The 23,316-nt window shown below is 37.3% G+C and overlaps 1 protein-coding gene across 1 annotated transcript; it reads right to left on the minus strand.

The window, feature by feature from the left end:
• Positions 1-300: 300 nt before the first annotated feature.
• Positions 301-1,458, minus strand: LOC117236256 (odorant receptor 13a-like). The gene is made up of 5 exons (XM_033499043.1): positions 1,439-1,458; positions 1,104-1,194; positions 879-1,015; positions 668-800; positions 301-591 (listed from the first exon to the last, which is right to left on the minus strand). Exons 1-5 carry the CDS (start codon positions 1,456-1,458, stop codon positions 541-543), a joined length of 432 nt encoding a protein of 143 aa, XP_033354934.1. The 3' UTR covers positions 301-540.
• Between the last annotated feature and the right edge of the window lie 21,858 nt (positions 1,459-23,316).

Genomic DNA, 23,316 nt, shown 5'->3' on the forward strand with positions numbered 1-23,316 from the left:
AAGCTGCCCCATACGCAATGCCTAGGGTTATTGGCATGTTCGAAGACGAGAAAAAATCGTCAAGCCGATTTAATAATTCGAGATTGTTTATGATTACATGATGTACACGTAGCATGTAGTATGCTATAAAATCCACTAACCGTCGCTACATATATGTATGCACCTCGAGAGGAACAACGCGCGTATACACTTATCTGTACTTACCGAATCTTTGCATTCAAAAATTCAATCACCGCAACGCAATGAGGAAAAAGGAAAAACCAAGAAGGAGATCAAAGTCAAGATAAAGTGCGAGTTTCAATGTGCGTGCACCATATATTACCTTTACCTTTACTTTAATACATAATTGTTTTGTGTTTTACTTTCTATTTCTAATACTGGCGTTGCTGAACATGCCAGTTGTTATCCTGAGTTTTTTTTAAACGTATCCTTATATTTATCGCAGAAATAAAATGAAAGCAATCTCTTTATCTATCAAACCTCTGCGATCTTTATTAAATATGCAACTAAAATATATTGCTTTTTAATTTCATTAAAAGTTCATGTAGTTGAAAGCAACACGGTAAAATAACTCATTGCTGTTTGAATAATCTGAAAGTATGTGTTACAATAAAATTATGTATAATCTTACCATCGTATAAAATGAGTCGCGATAGAAAGTATTTACCGCGAGAAAAGTTTCCATTGACATGGTCGCTACTTTGAAAGCTGTGATTTCGCTAAATATTAGAGTCCTTGCGAGTAAAAATTTATATAAATTATGACACTTTTTAGGAAATATATACCACATAGCATCGCATCTAGATGAATTAATCGTCAATTAACTCTTGAAATATAAGAGTGTAAACGTTTCAGAAAAGTAAAGGAGATATTCTTACGCCGCGTTGTACACCTCTTCGCTGTGATTCAATAATCTTTGCCCAGGAAGGCAGAGGACGAATATGTGAGCAACTTGCGCGAATGTAAATGATCCAAATCGTATCGTATCAGCTGCATTGCCTAGTTTCATTACAGTCTAAAAGCGTAAAAGTAAAGCGTTTATAGATTTGAATCAAAGAAGAATATTCTAATTTATAATTATATAATGTTGTACAAATACTCGCTTCGACTCCTGCAATGCTAAGGCAGACAACGTTAAAGAACAATTGAACGAATATGGATTTGACGAACAATGATTCGACAAGATTACAGTATCTAAGAAAAATAAAATCCATCTGTCGGTATGACGTGAAGAAACAAACAGCATGACTGTACACTAGGATGGACCTTACTCAACTTATTTGTCAAAAGTTAATCTTGAGTTCCTTTTTTCAAGACACCCCTTAGAATAGTACCACTAGATAAATATCATACATAATCTATGAAAAATTTAGAATCAAACGGCAAATCGTGTCACGTTGATTTTGAAAATTTGTTTGTTTTTGTGACTCGTTTCTACCGTACCGCGTTGCGGTACATCGTAAGTATGATATGTGTCACGTGTCTCAGATATATCGTTGAATTTATCTTTTTTTTTTCTTTCTTTTTACGCAAGCGTTGCCGGCAGTCTCGCGACGGCTAAATTGAGGAAACAACTAGCCTAAAACCGAATACATTGATGATATTCATTTTTAAATAAATTATAATAGCCGTTTCTTACAGTCTTGCATGCGTCTGCACGGAGTCGTTAAGCTCGCCCGATCTTCGTGTACAAACAGAGGATAAGCAGCTGGCGGTCGGTAAATAATACCGACCTGTTTTACTGCGACAGGCGTACGACTGTACTAGGCAGCAATACCGGTGTAGCGGTACCGTCGCCTTTTCTCCAATATCACGAAAGCTAAGCGAGTTCAGCTCTTGTATGTACATATCCAAAAATCATTGAAATCGAAGGGTACTTAGCTTTTCTACAGTTTCACGCAATTTCAAAAAGTACAACTGGTACGCGATATTAGACGAAAAACTAATAGAACTACAAGGAAGCGGAATATTAGAGCCAGAAAAATCAGAGGAGGAGGTATCGAATAGCCGATATAAGGAACAAAATTGAAATCAAAACGTTCCTAGATGATAGAGATAAAGCTTTTGCCCCAAGATACCGTCCGATATATGATATAAATATATGTCGGAGATGAAAGAACACCGGAGCCCTTGGAATTTTGGATAATCCCGCAACATGTAACCTAGAGTCTACTATAACTGTAATTGAACAATTGTAGTTATTCAATCCGATTGTAATTGTTCGAGAGTTGTGACAATGAGCTTGGGCTCGAGGCGACAGTCAGTCGCCGAACGTAGCCGCGGTCACGGGATGAACGCTTTGCCTAACAAAGGTATGGAGTAATTCTATAGCTCTCCTTAAAAGAAATATTCGTGGCGACACGCGACAGTAAACATTCCAACGGTTTCTGTCCCGTAGCTCGCCACACGCAGACCCTATTCTTCGAGTAAGATGATTGCCAGATGTCGATGCGTCTCCGCAGTACATGATCGGCTAGCCCGAGGGCCCGTTATAAATCTTAAGGTTTAGTCAACTAAAGTCCTACAAACAGACAAACAGTCTTTGTCCCAACTACGGGAAGATAGGGGAAGATAGTATTTATTATTTTTAATCAGAATGTAGTAATTTTTTGTGATATAATGCATTTATTATGTACGGGTGTATTTCGATTTGTTTGTACTTGTTTTTAAATGTAGAGTTCCGTTTCATTCGCTATTCAATAAATACGTGTGGAAATATTTTTAACAGTAGCCGAGACATCGTCAGAAATTGATGTTCCGTTTTAATCAAGACATATAACGCTTCATTATGATATTGTGTAGCTACTTGCGTATGTTTCTTCGTATCGAGTGCAGCTGATATACGTTTACCATTACTGGAAAAAGGAAGTCGAATAAACTTATTTTTCAGGGTATTGTTAAAAGATAATGCATGCATTCTCGTATGAAGAAGACGAGACAGAGTTCATATATACTTGATTTTAAATGAAATTCTGTTATAGTTGGAATATATATGCTACATTATAAATGCATTGCGTTTACGTTGAATAGCAAATAAAAAATGAGAAACAATATGATATTGCAGCTACTTGTTGTATTAAATTAAACTAACATGTCTAATGATACCTATTTTAATTTGCATGCATGTTAAATAGGATTTTAATGTCCTTTAATATTAAATGTTATAAATTATAGACATTGTAAAAGGAAATAAAAATATCCACCTTATTCCTTTCTTAAAAATTTCTGTAAAAATAGCTTACAAAACTTATAGTACATGAAAATTGATTTATATGCTGGAAAATTTTTTGATACGAATATCCTAGCTCTTTAAGTTTTTTATGTAACTTTCTCAATTATTTAAAATACGAATTACATAGTAATGACCATTTTTCTTTCTGAAATATTTTGGCGGGCAAAATATTATTTTTTATCTGCGTTTTTATCAGATGCGCAAGGTATTGTAATTTTGTATTTGCACCGCTGTTTAAAGAAAAGGGTCCTAATTTTGTTGATGCATGGGCAGAGTAAAAATGGTCAAACCTTTGGATATATGGGATATTTGGAAACAACGATATCCGTTTTTTTTTTAAATAAAGAATAATTGGAGGAACGGGTGAGAAATTTATTTTGTATTTTCTATATAGTGGAATTACAATGCCTGTGCTATAGATAAAATATCGAGTAGATTTTGCGTCTTATACGCTATTTCGTGACATATGTTCTAAAATGCCGACGTTTAACAAAAAATCAGAATGTTTCTTATGCCCTCTACGACAAACGCAGTAATTATGTTTAGAAGAAAAGAAGGTGACGTTGCTTATTAGAAAAAGTAGGTATCTATAATAATGCACGTACCAAATAATGATATAGAAGTATAATTATCTTATGTAGGTAACATTATACATTTTTTATCTATAACATTCTTTCTACTCCCAACATTTCTGAGGTTTTAATTCTTTTTTCAACATGTAAATGAATTATTTGTACGATGATAAGAAGTTAGAATAAACTTTAAATATATAAAATACTGTAATCTGATAATAATATTTTATGATTTAAAAAAATTGTGTAATGAATAGTACCATTATAAAGACGCGATACAAACTACAATTTTAATAATTGTAACCATATTGACAAACTATTATGTAATAATAGATCATAAATATAAATAGTAAAATCTATAATGAAATGTTATAAAAACCTAATTACTAATTTTCATTAAAATCAATATTATAGAATGACCGAAATTGATATTCCGCTTTTTACAATATTTAATCTAATTTATCGATACAATTTCCATCCTGCTACCCTAGTTCTCAATCCAAACGTATCGCACGCAGCTGAAACGCGACCAAATATTCATCATCCCTGTTCGGCTTGTCGAGGAATCAGGCAAGAACCTTTGGATAGCAGCCCGGATATTTTGCAAAACTTCTATGAAAGGTTATCGCAATCTCCAAACATTATGCCCCTTCCCTTCCTTCTTTTTTCTGCTCTCAATATTTCGCAGTCTGGCTCTCCTCCGTTCGCTTTCCTCTTTTGCTTCGGTTTTATTTGATTGACCCCGAGTACTCTTCGAAAAATGCCACCGCAGGATCCCACCAGTCAGCATCCTCTATCTCCAGACGGTATCTATTTCTTTTTTTTTTTCCCTAGCTAACGCTTACCCTCTTCCTTTTACATGCCGCCTTTTTCTCTTTTACACACCGTTTCGCTTCTTTTACCCACTTCACCGTACACTTTTCTTTTCTTTTTCACGCTTTTTCGTTTCCCTCTTCAACGCCTATGGCTTGAAAGATTTCTACGATTTCCGATATCACCTTCTGGTATCTGATCATTTCTACTCTTTAATACACATACCAGTTGTCCTCTATACAACAATCCCCGACAGGCTCTTTGTGGGTTACGTCGCCAGATATATCGCCAAGTATATCGGCGGTTGCGCGAGGGTCAAGTGCCACCGCAGCAAGATTCCTGTTTGCCGGCGAGCGAAGGTGTCGCGTGAATATCGTATTCGTGACACGGGCCAGCTGCGCTGATTTACGAGAGTCTTTCGCGTAGGGGTAATTAGGCGGCTCCCGTAATCCCGCGTGATTTATCGGCGATAAGGGGTTCGTTAGCCTCGTCAGGATTTTTAGTTCTTTCCGCTTTTATTCTTTTAGGGGATCTTGGCGTGGCAAAAGCTCTTAAATTGTCGCCGAGGTATGAACACGATTTCCGTGTGCATTTTTTGATTATCTCACAGTTTGCCTTCGGATAATTACGTTTGACGAAGGTTGATGTTGGACCTGCTACGAGTAGAGGCACTAAAGGTATTCGGAATTTTGTTGTTCCTTCAACCTTGTTTAGGTTACACTAAGTTTGCACAATGTGATACATTATTGTAACACGAAACTGAAATTTTCTGAACTATGTCGCACGCTCTTCTCCTTTTAAGTATTTTTATACATTGAAGGGGTATATTAATACCAAACGTGTTTTCTTTTTAGTATTTTCTCATTTCTCTTACAAGACATTTAGTAACGTAGTTTGGGAAAAAATATAGAGGAAGAAACGAACGTTTCAAAAAATGAATGCGCATAGGTTTTTCATGCAAAACAAGTGCATCGCATTATACAAGACACGTGATAGCGCACGTGTTAATGAACTGATTAAACGGCGACGGCGCAATTTATTCTACTTGTCAGCCCCTTGCAGTTGCGAGCTAAGGGTAGATGTGCTGATTACGTGTGACATAAGATAAAATCATCAGGCACTCGACAGTTCCTATCCTATAATTTTTTCTTTATTAAATTCTTTGTGCAATTTCATTGTTAAATTCTTTTCTTTCAAATACCTAGAAAAAGTTATTTAGTGCGGTAAAATCTTTTACGATATTTAGTTCATGTACGAAATTCCAACAAAATCCTTAAGTAACATTTAACACCTTAAGCGATCGTATTGTAGGCCGTGAAGCGCCGACTGTACGGACAACTACTCCATATTTTTAAGAAAGACGCCAACGAAGCACCGTCTATCGGGGAGGTACTCTTCGTTCTCGATTCAGAAGCAATACATTGCTCCGAGGAACTTTCTTCCTCCGTCATCCTCGCTCCTTTCTTTCTCATACGTAGATCGATGTTCCTTTTTGTACATTTTCTTATCTAATATACAAAACTGAAAAGGCAAGTAACATAAATGTGATCATTCTCTGTGCACATTCAATATTTTAGTTATAAAAAGATCTTAACGTAAAATTGGAACTTGAAAAGTAAGGGGAAAATGTCATCTTTTATACGATTTAATTTACTTCATTCTCTCCTCAAATGAAACTTTGTATATTAAATCGTTGTACGTAGTGTCAGCGACATTTTACGAGAATTATGCATTTGAGAAAAATTAGTAGAACGTAACCGATCGCGAGTTTAATTCATAAATTTAACTGTATTTCGATGGCATCAGTGTCAAGATAGAAACAGGTTGCGGGATAGAACTGTTCGGACGGCAAACATTCTTCCGTGGCCAGAAGAATCGACGTCTCCATTAATTAGACACTGGTCGATCGAGCGTGCGACGGACCACGTTGCCGTCGCAGCCTCCCGTGAAATTGTGTTCTCGCTGATTTACGACGCGTTCCCACTGCCTCAGACTTCAACTGTCCTCTCGTCACGTATTATTTCCTGCGTCGTTTCCCTGAAAATTTCTCTCGTTCGTTCGCTACCAACTAATTTCACCGTGATCGTCCGGATTCATAATTTTCCGAATGAACGCTGCTCAAGCGTGTCATTGCAAAAGTTCTGCCATCACGACGTCGCAGTCATGATTTTCTATACACAACATTACTTTATTTTGAACGATGATGATGGTGGATTGAAAATTAAATAAGTTGATGACTTTAGTTCGTAATAAAAATTGGGTAGCTTCTTATAAAATATTTTTCGACATATTTACTTTAGCGTTTCACAATTCGCATATACGCGAGGTTATTTCGCAATTCAAAGTATTTAAAAAAAAACTATTCGACAGTTTATAAAAATTTGTTTAGTAACGATATAAGGCTGGCGAAAAGGATAGTCGAACGATGGCTAAATACTAGTTTTCCATTCTTAGCTCTAGAAATCTCCCTTCGACAATTCCAATATTCTTCTGACACAAAACTGAATTATTTTAAATTATAACATTTTTTAAATATACGAGTGAGATATTACTATCGAATAATCGTACTAATACACCCGTGATAACAAATTTTCAATCACGAAATTTCGTAATTAAAGCATCTAATTTTACGAATCATAAATATCACGAATTAATTTGTAATGGAAGAAAATTTTAGGAGAATATTCAATAATGCGAATCTCCAACCCGATGAAATCCAGCGAACATATATATATATATATATATATATATATATATATATATATATATATATCAAATCCATGCATCCTAATAACGTCCTATTTCCGAATTTCGCTTGAACATACTAAACAGTATATTCGTGGTCGAAGCTTATCCACCGGAAAGTCTCTGTTGAAATTCGGTAGCGGGACGTAGAGGCGAGGCGAGCAGAAAAAGTGGCGTACTCAGCGCGGCGAAGAAACTCGAATTCACTTTGTTCCAGGGAATGCGAAAAACCGTCCGAGACGCGGAGGGCCGCAAAAACCGCGTAAACACGAAGTTCGGATCCAATTCGAGCTGGTCGGATGTTTGGGTGAGGACCAAGAGGGAGAGAAAGGGTGAGACAGAAACACAAAAAGAGATAGAGAGGATGAAAGCGGTATGAGAAGGGTGGAATTGGAAAAGAGGCGAGCAGCGCGTTGCGTTGTTAAGGCGGTGGCGTGGAATCGCAATATTTTCTACGTGGAATAGGATCGCGTTATGAATCACTGTCGACGTGTTCCGTTACATTCGACGCAACTGTTTCGTGTATATTTCATTACTTGGCCGGTTTCGTTGTGATAACGAATAGCGTGAAAAGGTGCAGTGCGGGAGAGAAGAAGCGAAATCTCGAGAACGAGGAAGATGACAAGATAGTCAGAGAAGCCTTGATCAGGGGCATCAACTACAATATTTAGAACACTTCAGCGATGAAAGGTGAAAGTTATGCTATGTTGGTAAAAATTTGCAACGTGAAATTCATGTATCAATAAATAGATGTCCGGATGATTCGGATACCACAGCCTTGCCTTCTCAGTCGCTAAAACAGGTCTGGTAAACGATCCTAGCCGTACGTGCTATACGTTAGGAGAGACAAGATATCGATCATGTGCTATGGCAATGTCCTTTATCCGACGAACAAAGATCCAAACTAATTGTGTGAACTGCGAATACGAGGTTCTTTGATTCCATTGTCGTGTAATGGGCTACTCTACAAGTTCAAAGTAGCGGTAGCAAAGAATACAACCTAATGGTTTAAGGAAATATCGTACTATTATAAATATTGTGTATCAACAGGTTTGCAATGAATATAAAAGTTTTTGCAAACTAATCTCCTTTGGAGGTTAAAATCGGGTGCAATAAAAAAGAAGACGAGAAAAGGTATGAAAAGGGTGAAAAAGAAGAAAGGATGAAAATGGAAAAATAAGTTTTCGACTTCTTGATCCGATATGGATCCAGGGGCAAATAAGGGAATATGGTTTCAAAATGTAACAGAGGGTAAAGGGAGATAAAGACGAGTTTAGTGTGTTCAATTGTGCGAGATGTTTTTTATCGTTCAAAATATACAATACCGATATAGATACGTTCTATATGAAGTTGCTCGTCTTACAATATCTAGGCGAGAAGCTTAAACAAATTCGATGTATTTTGATTTTGCACGTCTATGAGAATCTATCTGTATTTAAGCACGGAAAACATAAATGTCGTACGTTAATCACTAGTCATTTCTATAAAGATGTTAAAAAAGAAAATGTAAATAAGTATGGAACAAGTTGCAGGGAACGTCGAAGCGGACGGGCCTGTGTGGGAAAGGAGGAAAAACAAATCATGTGGCATCGTGTCGGCCAAGAATGCGCAACTTTTCTTATCGCGCGGACATGCGGTCTGAAAAATATTACAACGCGCATTCATTAGGAAGGAAGTTAATGTTCCATGCATGCGCCGATATCGCGAGCTGGACGACGCCATGGTCGCCGAACAGAGAAAAAGCCTGGCTCGATGCTATTTTTGATCCTCAAGATGAAATTCATTGCAACTGGTGTACATATACACATCCTCTTTCTTCCCTCTTGTCGTATTTTCCTTCTAGAATCGAGAATTAGTTATCCGCGTTTCGGACGCCACGAAAAACCGACGTCCTTCCGAACGGAAATCGTTAATCCTCGCTCCTCCGATGTTCCACGTTTCGACCATGGCCGTTCCGTTACGCAGGAAACGCGAAACGTCGAAACGGAAGTCGCTAAGAGAAAACCAATCGAATTTCTTGTTTTCAACGACAGTGGATATCGTTTTTTCGAGTTCTTAGTTCAAGAACTGTATGACTCTCTAAAGGGAGTATTAGCAGACATAAATCACTAGAAAAGTGTTAAAAATATTTTGATTTATGCGTTGAAGCGTTAAATAGAAATGCAACGAGCGGTCGATTACTTTTAATATGTGATTGCTTTTACGATAGTCAGAGGAAATCCTCGCTAGCGCGTTTAATCCGAAAATGAAATTACGCCATAGAGGAACATGTCGAATATTCGGCGGGACATTAATAACACGCGCTCTATGTTGAAAGAACCATGGCCACTGGACCGTGACGAAATGCAAACGCATTTCAACATTTATACCGTCATTGTGTTCGATCGTCGGTATGCTGGCCGCTTTTGAAGGCACCAAGTCAACCGGGTAATTTTAATGATTTGAACGAGTTGACGCGAGAAACGACTGCGAAATTTGTCAATCGCACGTACGCGACTATCCACGTGAGCACTGATCCTCCCCGTGAACACATTTCTCCGCGATTTATTGGTACAAGCATGCAAAACATCTGCCAAAAAGAAACAATAATATTTCATACGTTTCATGTGGTTAGTTACGATTATGTGCGTAAAAAATAAATTGTCATGGTCTTTGAAAGCGTAGAGTAATCATTAATGAAATACTTTCTTAGTATTCAGTGTAATTCGATCATAGACGCGATATCTACCTGCCCGTAAAGTTCAGACTTATTTGTTTCTTATTTAAGATGACTGCAAGGTCTCGAAACCCTTTGAAACGAAACAAAACGGTAGATCAGCGACATGGGTGATTACCTCAGGAGATGGTAGTAGAGATGTTAGAACAAGCCTGTGTGAAAACGAACAAATGGATCAAGCTGGTTCGGTTTTGGCCGGACCACCTTGAAAAATACATTTCTCTTGCTCGACTACGTTTCTTTTGGCGCAATTTCTCGAGCACAAAGGAAGCGTCGTCAGCGAGTCTCGAGTTCTGAATTGTCGTATCCAATTTAATAATAGTTTTCTTTCCACGTATAAACGCAATCGATACCGGACTTCAATTTTCTCGACGAGTCGTCGTGGCTCAAGGCCCGATATCGACGGTAAAGTATCGACGGTCAGTTTTTCGATTAGCTCTTTCTCTGCTGCTCGAACCTCCTTTCTTTGACCACCCACGGTCTATTGTGAACTACGTCGATTCTTTATTATGGCAAAGTGATTCTAACGATGATACTTCATATTTCGTAAGTTTGCTGTATCACGTTGATGATAATATACTGGGAAACTGAATATTACAATAATCGTGAAAATAAATGAAACTAGAATTCACATAGTTGAAAAATTTATTTTTATTAACATAAAAGTTATTTCCAATAAATTCAGAATTTGTACCTACCGAACAATCTGATCTTTGCAGGTCAAAAATTACTAGAAAATCTCAATAACAAAGAGCTACAATTTTTCACAAATAACTGAAATAAAAATATTTGGAGAATATAATGTTCTATTGTTACATTTCATATTTTAAATATTACAAATATTTAAATTAATATTCTTCAAAATTATATTTATCAAGGATATTTCAATAAACTACGATAGTATCTCAATCATCGATTCTTCAAAACTCGTTCGTGCAAAATTCATAGTGCATACTCTTATCAAACTTCTCCTGAACTAGTATTAAATCTTTCTATTCGCGCTCTTAAATCGAACGCAATAAGTATCTCATTAATTCAAGCGACGGAAAGGAAAAATCCCGTGATCGATCCAATCCACAATGCGGCATCTGTATCATTAATTCTTAATGTCGTTTTCATTGAGCCGCGATAGGTGGCTCTGGGCTATAGATTAGCCCTGTTAAAGGGCTTCTTATCGAGTATTACTAATTTCGTTCATCCGCGACGTTCTCCTTTCATCCCAACCGATTTCTCCTTCCATCTTTCTATGCTTCCGTTACCTTGCCACCCTTCATTGCACGCAGCTTCTCCTTTTGCGATCGTAGCTGGTCGTCGAGCGAGCGATATTTAATGGAAGTCTGCGACATCTGTCGCATAGGGCCACGCCGCTAATTTAAATCCCATCACATGGCCACCATCGCTTTCCATCGTCGACAGCAACCATCCCCGCCGCTTCTTTCCGACACCCTGTCCTCCTGTTCGCCGTCCTCTTTCTGCTTCTCTGCCCCTCTTGTTCGTTTACCTGTCGACATTCCTTCCCATTCCCTTGCGTTTAATCGAAAAGTAATGCCTCAATTACGTCTGGCTGGCGTCGCGTTTGATGGCGCGCGATCGGCCGGCTGAATTAAATTTTAATTATCGCGTTTTATCGACTACGCGTTCATTTACGCGTGTCCCTGTCATCGTTCGATCGTGACAAAAGCGACGCACAAAGCAACCATCTTTTCTGTTGTCGAATCCATTTTATTCAGTTCCTTCCCTTACTTGGTACATACGTAGAAGCATAGGAAAATTTCCTCTTTTAAGAGGTTCAATTAATCGCCGTAATTAATATTTAAGAAATCATGCATGTCGTTTAATACAGACTAATGTATAGAATTAGAAAACTTAATTGCGAGAGCTTTATTTGTTTACTATGATATTCTGTAATAATTTTTAGCTTTCTATATTTTGCTTAAAGGTACTAGTGGTGTCTTATGTCAAAACCAATAACACGTAATATGTAGTTAAATATATTATACACAGATAATTGGAACGAAGAAGGCTATCAATTTTAGGACTTGAATAGATGTTTTGTCGTATCTTTACATCGCTAATCATCGCTTAGTTGCACTGCTTGGTAACTTACTACTGTGAACATAATTTCTTTATGAGAAATATAATTCCAAATTTTCTATCCATTTTTAATAGTTCCACATTCAGCACTTCAAATTGTAAATGTATTATAAAACATTCGGTATTCTCTTTCGAGATTGGTATTTCCTTTTATGTAACACAAAGTTTCACAAGATATTAGGTCTATGCTACGTTTCGTCTATTTTTCACGTCGAGTGGTTTTTGGAAAGACGGGAGGAAAATGCATACGTAAACGTGTAGCATGAAGAAGTAGACAGGCGCACACTCGTTCAAGACTCATGTATACGTTCATTCGTTTCGGTTCCTCCAAATCGAACAGCTTTTTTACCTGGTAACCGTAATGTATTTCATATTGCTGCATTTCGTTGGTAAACGAAGCGGTGTGGCGCGGTTCCAACGAGCTTTGGCTAGAGCGATTGTACTGCAAAGAGCAAAGCAAGCAGAAGCGTAGCCCCGCGAGATATCCGACAAAGCAATTCTCCGTGAAATGCATTAGTATTGCGCGGCCCGTTAAAAATATAATGTGCTTTCGTTACTATCGCTCCATTGTCTCGCGATTGTAAGCCTTTTTCTTCCGAAGCAATTGCTTACCTTTATGAATTTCCGCTTTGGCGACAAAACTTCATCGTGTGCGTTTCCAGTAGAAGGAATCTGCATCATCGACGTTATTATCAACCTCGTTACGATCTTTAGAGATTCGAGTTATCGGCTTCAGATGGAGGAAGTTTGACCTTTTGAAAGTTTCAGAGAGAAATTAGGTTTTTTACATGTGTTAAAACTATGGAAATTGTTTTACAGAAATGCAAAAACGTAAGAAAATTTATTAACAAGTTTCAGGAAGAGAAAATACAATTTCTCCCTAATTCTTCGAAAATTTTGTTATGCTTAGCAAACAAGTTTTGTCGCATTATGGCTCTTCAGGACAAGAAATTGAAGAAAAATCAAGTTAATTAAAAAATGTATTAATGTTTGCTTCATAAAATGCTTCTTAAAAAATTTCCACCAGCAATTACAATGCAAAATACAGAATAATATTATGAGGATTGATAGAATTCACGTTTTCTTTAACATCCAAACAAATAATTTTTTCCCGATTTATAATAAACTTTCGACTGCTCGATATGCGAATTGCTATGGACGAGAAACAATGCCCAATCGCTGCAAACAACTTTAGCCACAATTTGGGCAAATGTTATTGCTTCCCGATGCCAGCTAAGTTAGATGGCATCAGATTGAAGTAACTCGCGACAGGTTCGATTTGTAGTTTCGAATATTTTGAAAATTGTACACACAGTATAGACTAAAGAATATTATTTATGAAATTGGAATTCGTGACTTATATATAGCCACGATATATATGTAGAATCATGCAACACTGATATAATGATATTAAATGTGTCATAATACCTAGCATGAAGTATGTATATGAGTAGAATCGAACCATACTTTTATCGATACTTTAATTATTATTATTACTCGTTCAGGTTATTTAGCATTTCGTTCTACCCTATGAATTATTTATGAGATCTAGCAAAGTTAATTTGCGTTTGAGTCGTAAAATTGTAATTCCTGACATAAAAAAATGAAGGCATAACTTTTAAATTATTGGGAAAACTAATGTACAAAAGGAGAAAAATTTTAATAAATTTAATCAACGCACTTTTCAAAATTCCAATGGCATACGTTAATGTAATTTTTTTCTATAAAATGCATTTCATATATTACAAGAGTATACATTAAATGTATAAAATTGCTCATTTCGTACTTAACAATTTAATTGAAATATTTTTCAAGATCCGCATGAATTTTAAATGGACGTATCTCTTTAATAAATTCGAAATTAAATGAAATACAAGGAAGATTCTTAGTAACTAGTAATTACATCGTAACAACATGCTATGTTTGATGCTATTTGACTTATTTAATTCAATTGTCTGATAGAGAACGGCTGTTTTCCCTGCCGCGCATTGTTTTCTCGATTCTACAATATTACACTAAAGCGGAGTATATTCATTCGGTTTTCGATCGTAGACTCGACGAATGCCAATCTTCATCTAAAGCACCGTACGGCGAACCAAAAAATAAAATTCCGGATTATCGGATAGCCTAATGCAAGTGGAATACTACTTTCCGCGCTTGATCGAATATACGGCTGAAATTTAATCTCTTAGGGAAACCGGTATGTTCGACGCAAAGGATTCCGTCGGTCTACTCGTATAATCTCTCCATTAATAAATTACCTAATATTTTTATCGACGTACATTTAAACATGTTGATATTGAATTTTGATTAAGATAATATTTCGCTTCGACTAAACCTGACACATTTAAACATGGAATCTGTTTAACAACGTTGAACATTCAAACTCTTAATTTGATTGACGTTAATCGTTGTAAATTATGACTGATTTAATCATTTGATGAAATTAGATTTATTATCTATCTCTAATTCGGTCATTGCTAGAATAAAAAATCTGGATATAATGAATCTTTGATAGATCTGTGTGTAAATTCAATTATCCATTAAATACTCGGTTTAATCGTTAATTATACATTAATCGAATGAAAATTTAATAAAATACATACTCCAATCGAAATCGTCAATCGTTAATATCATAAAGAGTATTATTCTTTATGATATGTATAATGGCAACGTTGAAAATAATCAATATTTACGCATCGAGAATTGAGTTCACGTTCTTATAATATCAAGATTGTGCAATCAAGTTCTCAGAGGATTTATTAATTTTCATCCGTAACATATCTATCGTGGTTGTCTCAGATTTCTACGACGATATCAAGCACGAGGGCTCGAGTAAACAGTTTTCAGGGCCATGAGAGATGTTCCAAGACGATGCACTGTCAACTTAGCTATAGAATTACGTATTGCACCGCTGTTGGATGTAGAATGAACGGCGACATTTAATTGGGTCACCTGTTATAATCTGTCATGCAACAAGCTAGACGGCCCCCGCAGCTGTTTCAACCCCGTTTTCAGCCCCCACGTTTTCGCGAATTGCGTCACCGCAGCCTTTCTCGCGCTTCTTCATCGGATCCACGCGATTACCTCGCGAGAAATTCCTGCGAGTGTTGTTTCATCAAAGAAGTGGTTATAACTTGCGAAGTCCCGTCCTGATATTTGGCCGGGCAGTAAATGTTCCGCGTCGTTTGTCTATATTTTTCTATCGGAAGAAATCCACGAATCAACGATTCCGTGTATGCACGAGTTAGTTATTATTCTACCACGGGATGCAGTTGCAATTTCCAAGGAGAAATTTCTCAGTAGTAGAACAATAGCACGAGGTATGGAGGTATGGGTTCGGTATAACTGATGGAGAACTACAATTTTTTTCATAAATTAGGAATTGTGAGTATGTTTGGACAATCCGTAGTGTGTGGTGTAATAAATAGAAGGAAGGAGAAAAATTAATTACGCTTCGGCACTGAGATTTGTGCTTGAGATGTGGTGCAATAATGCGATATTATGGACCTTAAAATATATTGCAATTGTCTTCGAGTTTAGTTTGAGTCGTTTTACGTTGTTTCGTTGTCGAGTACTCTATGGCTTAAAACTATTTGTAATATATTTAATTATAACTTTGTTTGGAATTGAAACTGTTTTAGGAAGGAGTTTTCACATTATCCGGAAATGATACAACCAAAATTCCCGAAGGCTTTGTGTTGGAAGTAAACTAAATAAATGTATTTGCTTTAAAAGTTATTTCTATCTACGACAACTGTCTAAGATCCAAGCAATGTAGCAGCACACTCTACTCATGCGATGTGAATTAAGCGATATGCGAAATTGAGCAAAAATGACATATAAAATATGAGGTGAAGGGCGTGATACGTATTGAAGGAACACTCGAATTTGTTTAACAATAAATATTTATTAACAATTATATTCGATGAGTACACTTGGCGTAAAACTCGCAGTTATTAATTTCGGTTCGCGATTACAAGTTCGAACTCGGTTAATACGATTCGATATGCGCTACGAGTTCGGACGATGATTGCCTGAGATGTCGAGCAACTCGGATTAGTGATTGCTGTCAACTACCAACTATCAATTCGGACAGGCGTTTCGCGACTGACTTTCCATCACGATAATGCTGCATAGGAAAAAACTATGATGGGGTGTGTCTAAGGATACGAGATCATCGGATTCGTTGAGGAAAGCGTTGGTTCGGAAAGTGAGGGAAATGGACGTCGCTGTTAATTGGCTAAATTTTGAGTCGTTGGTTGGAAAAGGATGCTAACCACCCTTGAGAGAAAGTTGCTAGCAGGAAGCGTCATACGTGGGCAAAGCAGATTTCCGGTATCTTCCCGTAGTGGGTGGTAGGTATCGAGACTGTCAAGACAAAGACTATTTGTTCCTTTGGAGGACCTTAGCTAAATAAATCCTATGGTTTATAGCGGGTCCTTAGATTAGCTGCAAATATTCTGAAAGAATGTATCGACATCTGGCAATCATCTTGTCCGAAGGATAGGGTGTTTGTGTAGCGAGCCACGGGACAGAAACCGTTGGAAAGTTTGCTGTCGAGTGCCGTTACAAATAGTTCGTTGTCATCGTAATATCTGACATTAAATGTATGCAGTAGATGTATTATTGTTCTAATTGGTTCGTATGTTTCCATCTCTGAAGTTAATCTACACGTATGTAATGATGTCTCATTATATTTTATCGCGGATTATAGTAAGAGACAAATAATCGTAATACTATTGATTGCGTAATTAATTTTAACGGATTTGGAGTTATTCCAGAACACTTTTCAACATTGTTGCGCTGTCTAAAATAATTGACGGAGCCAAGGAACTGCTTGGAAGCATCCCAACATCAGTTCAAAGTTCAACACTATTTAAGCTTAGAAACTGAGCAACATTGTGAAAAGGTTCGTGTTCGTGTACTGTCGCTTTTAATCGCTGCACGACTATTTCAATGTTTAAAACAACGATACGAATGTTATTAATATTCGTAACATTGTCGCAAAGCTCGCACGTATTCTGAATCTCCAGGCTTATAATTTTTTATCACTAACTTCGAGCTTAACAACGAATTAAAGAAACGCCTATTTCACTGTCTTCGTTAAGAAAGGGGGAATTGTGTCAAAATGATTCTTAGATTCATGACATAATCCAGACGACTGAATACCACGAAAGTAGCGAGTATTACGATCCCTTGAAACTTCATCGAAAATCCTCCGAATTTTCCGTAGACTATGGGTAGAAAGGCGTGGATGAACAGCGAGGGACAAGTAAAAGACGGCGCGAGTCGCGAGAAGCGCCTTAACGAAATTTTGCTCGCACTTGGATGCACGGCCTGGCAAAGTGACACTCCCTCGTTGAGTAATCGAGTTATTCGACGTCTTATCGGTTCTTCCTCTCTCCTTCTCCTTCACTTTTCCCTTTCTCTCTCTCTCTCTCTCTCTCTCTCTCTCTTTCTCTCTCTCTCTTCCCTTCTCTTTACGTTACCGACGACCTCTCTCGCGTTCACGAAGCTTCCAACATCCTCCTCCGCAAATTTTCTCTTTTTTTCTCTAGCTTTCTCTGTTCCGCTCTTCATGATCGCTTGCCAGGTTGCTTCGACGATTTGCTGATTACTCGGGGAAGAAAAAAAAGAGCTAAAGCTCTGTTGGATGAGACGCTAGAAACGGAACGAGTGACGCGCTTGAAACAAGCGGATCCACCGTCTGTCGCTTTGTTTCTTTCTCTCCTTTCCCTGGTACCTTTGCTGACGTTGCTAGCTGAATGACGTCAGGGACGCAGTCATGTCAGGAACGCGAAGGTGCAACCACCCCTCCGCCTGTTCATTGTCATCTCGTCGAGGGTGGAACTTCTTGTTAATGCACGATAAATTATTCCTGACCGTTCTTTTCTTCTCGGTCAAACCCTCCTATCCGCTTGCCTTTTTTCTCCTCATTACTTCATTTTCTTTCCATCGCTGAAGCTGAAACTTGCTGTACATCATTGCTCGTTCTCCTTCCTTGTACCTATTTACTTCAATCTTATATCTTAATTAGTGATTAACGGGCGACGTTTACATTCTTAAGAACATTCTTAAGAAAAAGGTAGAAGGTGTAAAAATATTTTGGTCTTTTTGAGTGGTGTTTGGATGATTTGTGACAATTTTTAGATGAATCAGAAAATGTCGTGTTAATTGAACTTGGATAACTCTGCTGCAGTCCTCGGATTTTTGTGTCTCAATCTAGTTCTTCCTTTAGCAAACAAAATCCTTGAAATTTTACGAAAATTTTTAGCATAAAATTAGAACAATTTACGTGTATATATAACGACTGTTTCATACCTTTTCTGAAATTTGGAAAGTTTGTTTACGAATGAAAAATACGATTGAATCGAAAATGATCAGCTGAGAATTTTGGTACATAATGCTTTGATTTTATTGTTATAAAAATATAGGTACTCGCTTGTATTAAATTAATAGAATAAAAATGAGGTAAATGTGATGGATGCAGCAAGATATGTTATATTTATGTTTAATCAATTTTCGCAGTTAATCTTAATCGATATGTAATAATATCGACTTCAGGTGCTGAAAGTGTTAATGTAACTATTGCGGTGTAATGGATGAGATTTTAAGCGGAAATTACAAAATTCAAATTTAATTTCTTCTACAGAATAAATGTGGCAGATATCAGACTGCTCGTACATTTTAATTATCTATAATAAAGAACCGCATGGGTGATTGATAATTGGAAGCAGAAATGGAAATTGGATCCATTTGATTTTAATTAGCAACATCCTTTGCAGGATGAATATATTTATTTGGTCTTCGATGGGTTTCCATGAATTGAGTACATCTTTTAATGTTGTTTTTCCTTCCCGATTTTTCAGGTCTAAATATTATAAACGATGTGAGGTATTTGAAGATTTATAGCAATTGCAACTGAAGATTTCCCGCAATTTCCTCCATTAATTAAACATTTCGTGGAATAAAAACCGTTTTATAATTTATTTATATTGTATCATAAATTATCGCGGAATCTTGTTTGATTAAATGTGTTACGGAACAAATATTTTGTACATGATTCGCAAAGAAATTTAAAAATAATAAAACTGTTGTATATATATATATATATATATATATCTACATACACATACGCGCGGTATTAATTTCGTGGATACTATATTTAATTTACACGAATCATTAAAATTATTTAAAAAAAATAACACATCGTTAAATCCAAGAATCAAAGATAGAGTATCATAACTGTCGGATCTCGCATAGGAGGGCAAATCTAGTCCATGTACAGGGTTCTTCTAAATCTTAATGCCGTCACTGACCCAAGCAAAGTAGTGACGCCAGGCCAACCCTCTTCTTAAGCTTCTCAAGAGACACTGGCCGTACCGGCAGGACTAATGAAAGGCGGCCGTGTTGCCAAGATTTTTTTAAAAGGCACCCGAACCGCGCTGCATCCCTCCCGACCTCTTTCGTCTCGCTTTCTTTTGTGTCCTCGCAGCAAAGCACAAGAGACGGTGATTGGCCGACGTGGCTAATTGTAGAGATCTATCGGCATTCGTTGTCTCTTCCTCTTCCGATTGTACACTAATTGGTACCGGCCACGTGGTATCTGCCACTTGGATACGTGATAATCGACAAAAACCCGAGTTGACGACGGAACAAGGGTGGAAAATGAATTTCAATGAGGTTCGCAAAGAACGGGGTGTGGTATAGTCCGATATAAAATTTAGAGGTAGTTTATGTCTTATCATAGAATAAATTTTTTATTAAAGTTAACGGTGATCAAAAGGAACTGTAGATTTTTTGTCGAATCGGTCATATTTCTGAATAAAGTGAGAGAAGATGTAAAAAGATGTAAGGCAAGTAAGAAAGATGAGTATAAACAAAAACGATGAGCGTCAATCACTGATTAAAAGTGAGGCAAGTAAAAGGAGTAAGTACAAGCAAACGTGATTGTATGTGAATTAGAGTAAATTTTAAATTTCTATTAAATTTCATAACTTTAAAATAATTTCATTCGTTATATTCGAATCTTAATAAAATCATTCGAATAGTCACAAGCGGAGCTTTAAGTCTCAAAAAATGAATCATGAGCTATGAATGTCTTCCAATTTTGAAATTTGGGTATGTTTGCATATCTGTACATCAGCGACAATAAGCGGTTCTTCTAGTTCGAGTTGTAATTTGAAACGCAACCCTTCCTCGTTCACGAGCACCGTCGTGAAATTTGTTCGTGGATCCTGGTAGTTCCCGCTTCCGGCAATCTGTTAAAATCACACAGACAAACGAGTTGGTTGACTCTGGCGAAGACTTCGGAAACAGTTTTCGTTCAACACCCGCGCGGTTTTGCTATTCATATGCATATGGTGCGATTGTCGTGAAATCTGCTGTCATAACGCGAATTTCGATAGTTCGGCCAGTCGTGAATTTTGATTACGTCTCGGTAACTCGTGTGTTACCATGCATATAAAATTTATTAGCTATTTAAACGAGTCTCTGTCCGATTAATTTCTAATTGAAAACGTTTCATCGAGCTTCACGATTTATAAAACGATACAAAAATCTTTTAGGAGATCAAGTTAATTCATTTTCTTTTTATTCATTAGCAATTTGAATGAAATAGAAGAAAGCGTTTGTAAGATACGGTTTTGTTTTGTATTTCTTTTTGCTGAGTTATTTGGGGAAAATTGAGTGCCAAGTTTCAGTTGCCAAATGGTACCATCAAAACAATTCCACTTCTTGTAATTAATTTCAAAAACTACTCTATGAAATTTACGATTATTAGTAGCAATGTTTGAGCGATTTCAACGATCATAACAGAATAATAATAGCTACATATGGCAGAAAAGTAAATATTATCCTCCTGCTTCCAATTGTCAAAATGATCAATCTTTCTTGATTGAAATTATATCTATAAATAGGAAACTTAATTCGAAGAACAAAATCAACGATAATGACATAATAGTTTACGAGCTTAATCCTTGGTATCTTTTCTATGCCCCTGGTGAAGAACAGCCTTCCATTTCACAATAATAAAAATATAGAATATAATATAGTAATAAAATATAATAATTCAAAATATAGAATAAATATGAATTAATCAAAGAGATTGCGATGAGATGATATAAATACCACAATAATATGTATTCTGCAAAACAATACTTAAAATGAACAGGCAGTATATAATTGTCAATGTATATAATTGTCAATGTATATAATTTTCAAGTCGCATGTCACCAATGTAACCAATGTTCACGATTCTTACTGTTAAAACGGTTCTGGTCTCAGCATAAATCACAGATAGAGCAGAAAGGACCTTAGTAGAGTCCTCTTTGCTTCATCCACCAGCGTATGGATCGTAATTGGGAACTTAATGCTCGGTCGCACGACCGCTAAAAAGATTTCTCCAATCAATAGAATAACCTCAGATGAAGATAAGACACGCCTTGCTACCGTGTCGGGCGATAAATATCGCAAATAACTAATGCGTCCCACGTATAGCTACGGGAGATAAGGATACCACGGAATCGAACGAACAACACGTCGAAGATCCGTGTTGACGCTAATAACCTCTTCTAATAACCCATCTTTTTCGAATATGGTCAACTATTTGCTCGCGAATATTATTTAAACTTTGAAATTTGTATATTTGCTTCAATTTTAAGGAATACGAGTACCGTATAAAAGTTTCTAGCAACTCTAATTCTGTCTAATTGTTCTTTTATATAATTTTATATTTTACTTAGTTTGATAATAAATCCAACTGGATAGCTAACTGGATAACTTTTAAATGTCGTAATTAGAAAAACGCGAGGATACTTTCGTCTGGATATGTTTGTCCGAAAAATTCCCACGCTTATTCGAAGTTCATAAGGTAATACGTTTTCACCAAAACAACAACCAATTAAGCGTTAGTCGATAGCAATCTTGACGCTAGGCCAGGGATATACCAATCGAAACAATCGTTCAATTGATGCCCAAAGCAACAGTGGCGAAAAAGATCGAAGTAAAAAGCAAAAAAGGAAAGAAAAAGAAAGGGGGAAAGAAGGAAGTAAAAAAGAAACGATCGATGCCTGATCGTGGATATTCGTTATTTTTAACGATCGCATGCATCGAAAGGGAAGGACCGAATACGCTTTTCAGGTCAGGCTGGCCAATATTTCAAACGGCCAGACATTCGGAAAGAATTGACGAGGTACGCGCTCCTGCAAAACAAGGCTGGCGTCGTGGGACGTAGGTTTGCTGGCAGATAGGTACTAGAGCAGGATAGGGAAACAGGGGAATGGTTTGGCACACAGGGGGGATGGAGGTATGTAGGGCTGCAGTCGGCGGCCATCTTGTTGTTTGTGCAAGCTCGGCCTTCACACTCGAGTTTGTAACTTGGTACCATCCTCGAGTGCGTCCTATCGGCACACTTAATTGCAAATGACGAGCTAAACGTCGCACTAGCCCAGTGTCCATCGCCTCGGATTAATTAGAAGACGTAATTGGAACGGAATGGGCCGGACAGATTTATGCAAAAAAGGGGGAATGGCCGCATCTTGGGCGGGTGCCAGGCTTCGATGGTTACGGTTTATTTAATTAGAAAGGCATACGTGCGGTCGATGAGTTGCGAAAATGTTCTTCAGGTAGGACGTACGAGTTCCATCCCCAAGTATACTCTGGTCGAGTACACTTCTTCGAGTTTCTGCAAAAAAACCGATTGTATAACCAGTGGTCATCGAGATCAGTTTTAACCGCAATTCGTCACGTGTGCGAACGCAAATGGGGTTTATGTCTGTTTCCTCATTCTATCGTTCTATCATTCCATCGTTTTATTCTCTTACTCCACTTTTCACTTTATCTTCAGTTATCCGTTTAGCGCAAGCTGCTGTTTTCGCGACGTTTCCGGAATTGCTATTACGCGTGAATGGGCGGACGTGCGTGTAGATTTCATGAAAAATATCTCGAGGCTGGTATTGTTTTCCGTGGTAGGAAAGAGGAGAAATGAAGATAGAGGAAGAGAGAAGAAGAGGAAGGATATAGAGGCGTCGCGGACCGCGAATAGAAGCCACTATAAGATCGTAAATCCACGCGTGTCGATTCGAATCACCCGATAGAGGATACGCGAGCGTCGGCCCGATGGGAGCTACGGGTCAATAACC

The sequence above is a fragment of the Bombus vosnesenskii genome, unplaced genomic scaffold (genome assembly GCF_011952255.1).
Source record: "Bombus vosnesenskii isolate JDL3184/JDL3185 unplaced genomic scaffold, Bvos_JDL3184-5_v1.1 scf7180000013346, whole genome shotgun sequence".
Lineage (NCBI taxonomy): Eukaryota > Metazoa > Arthropoda > Insecta > Hymenoptera > Apidae > Bombus > Bombus vosnesenskii.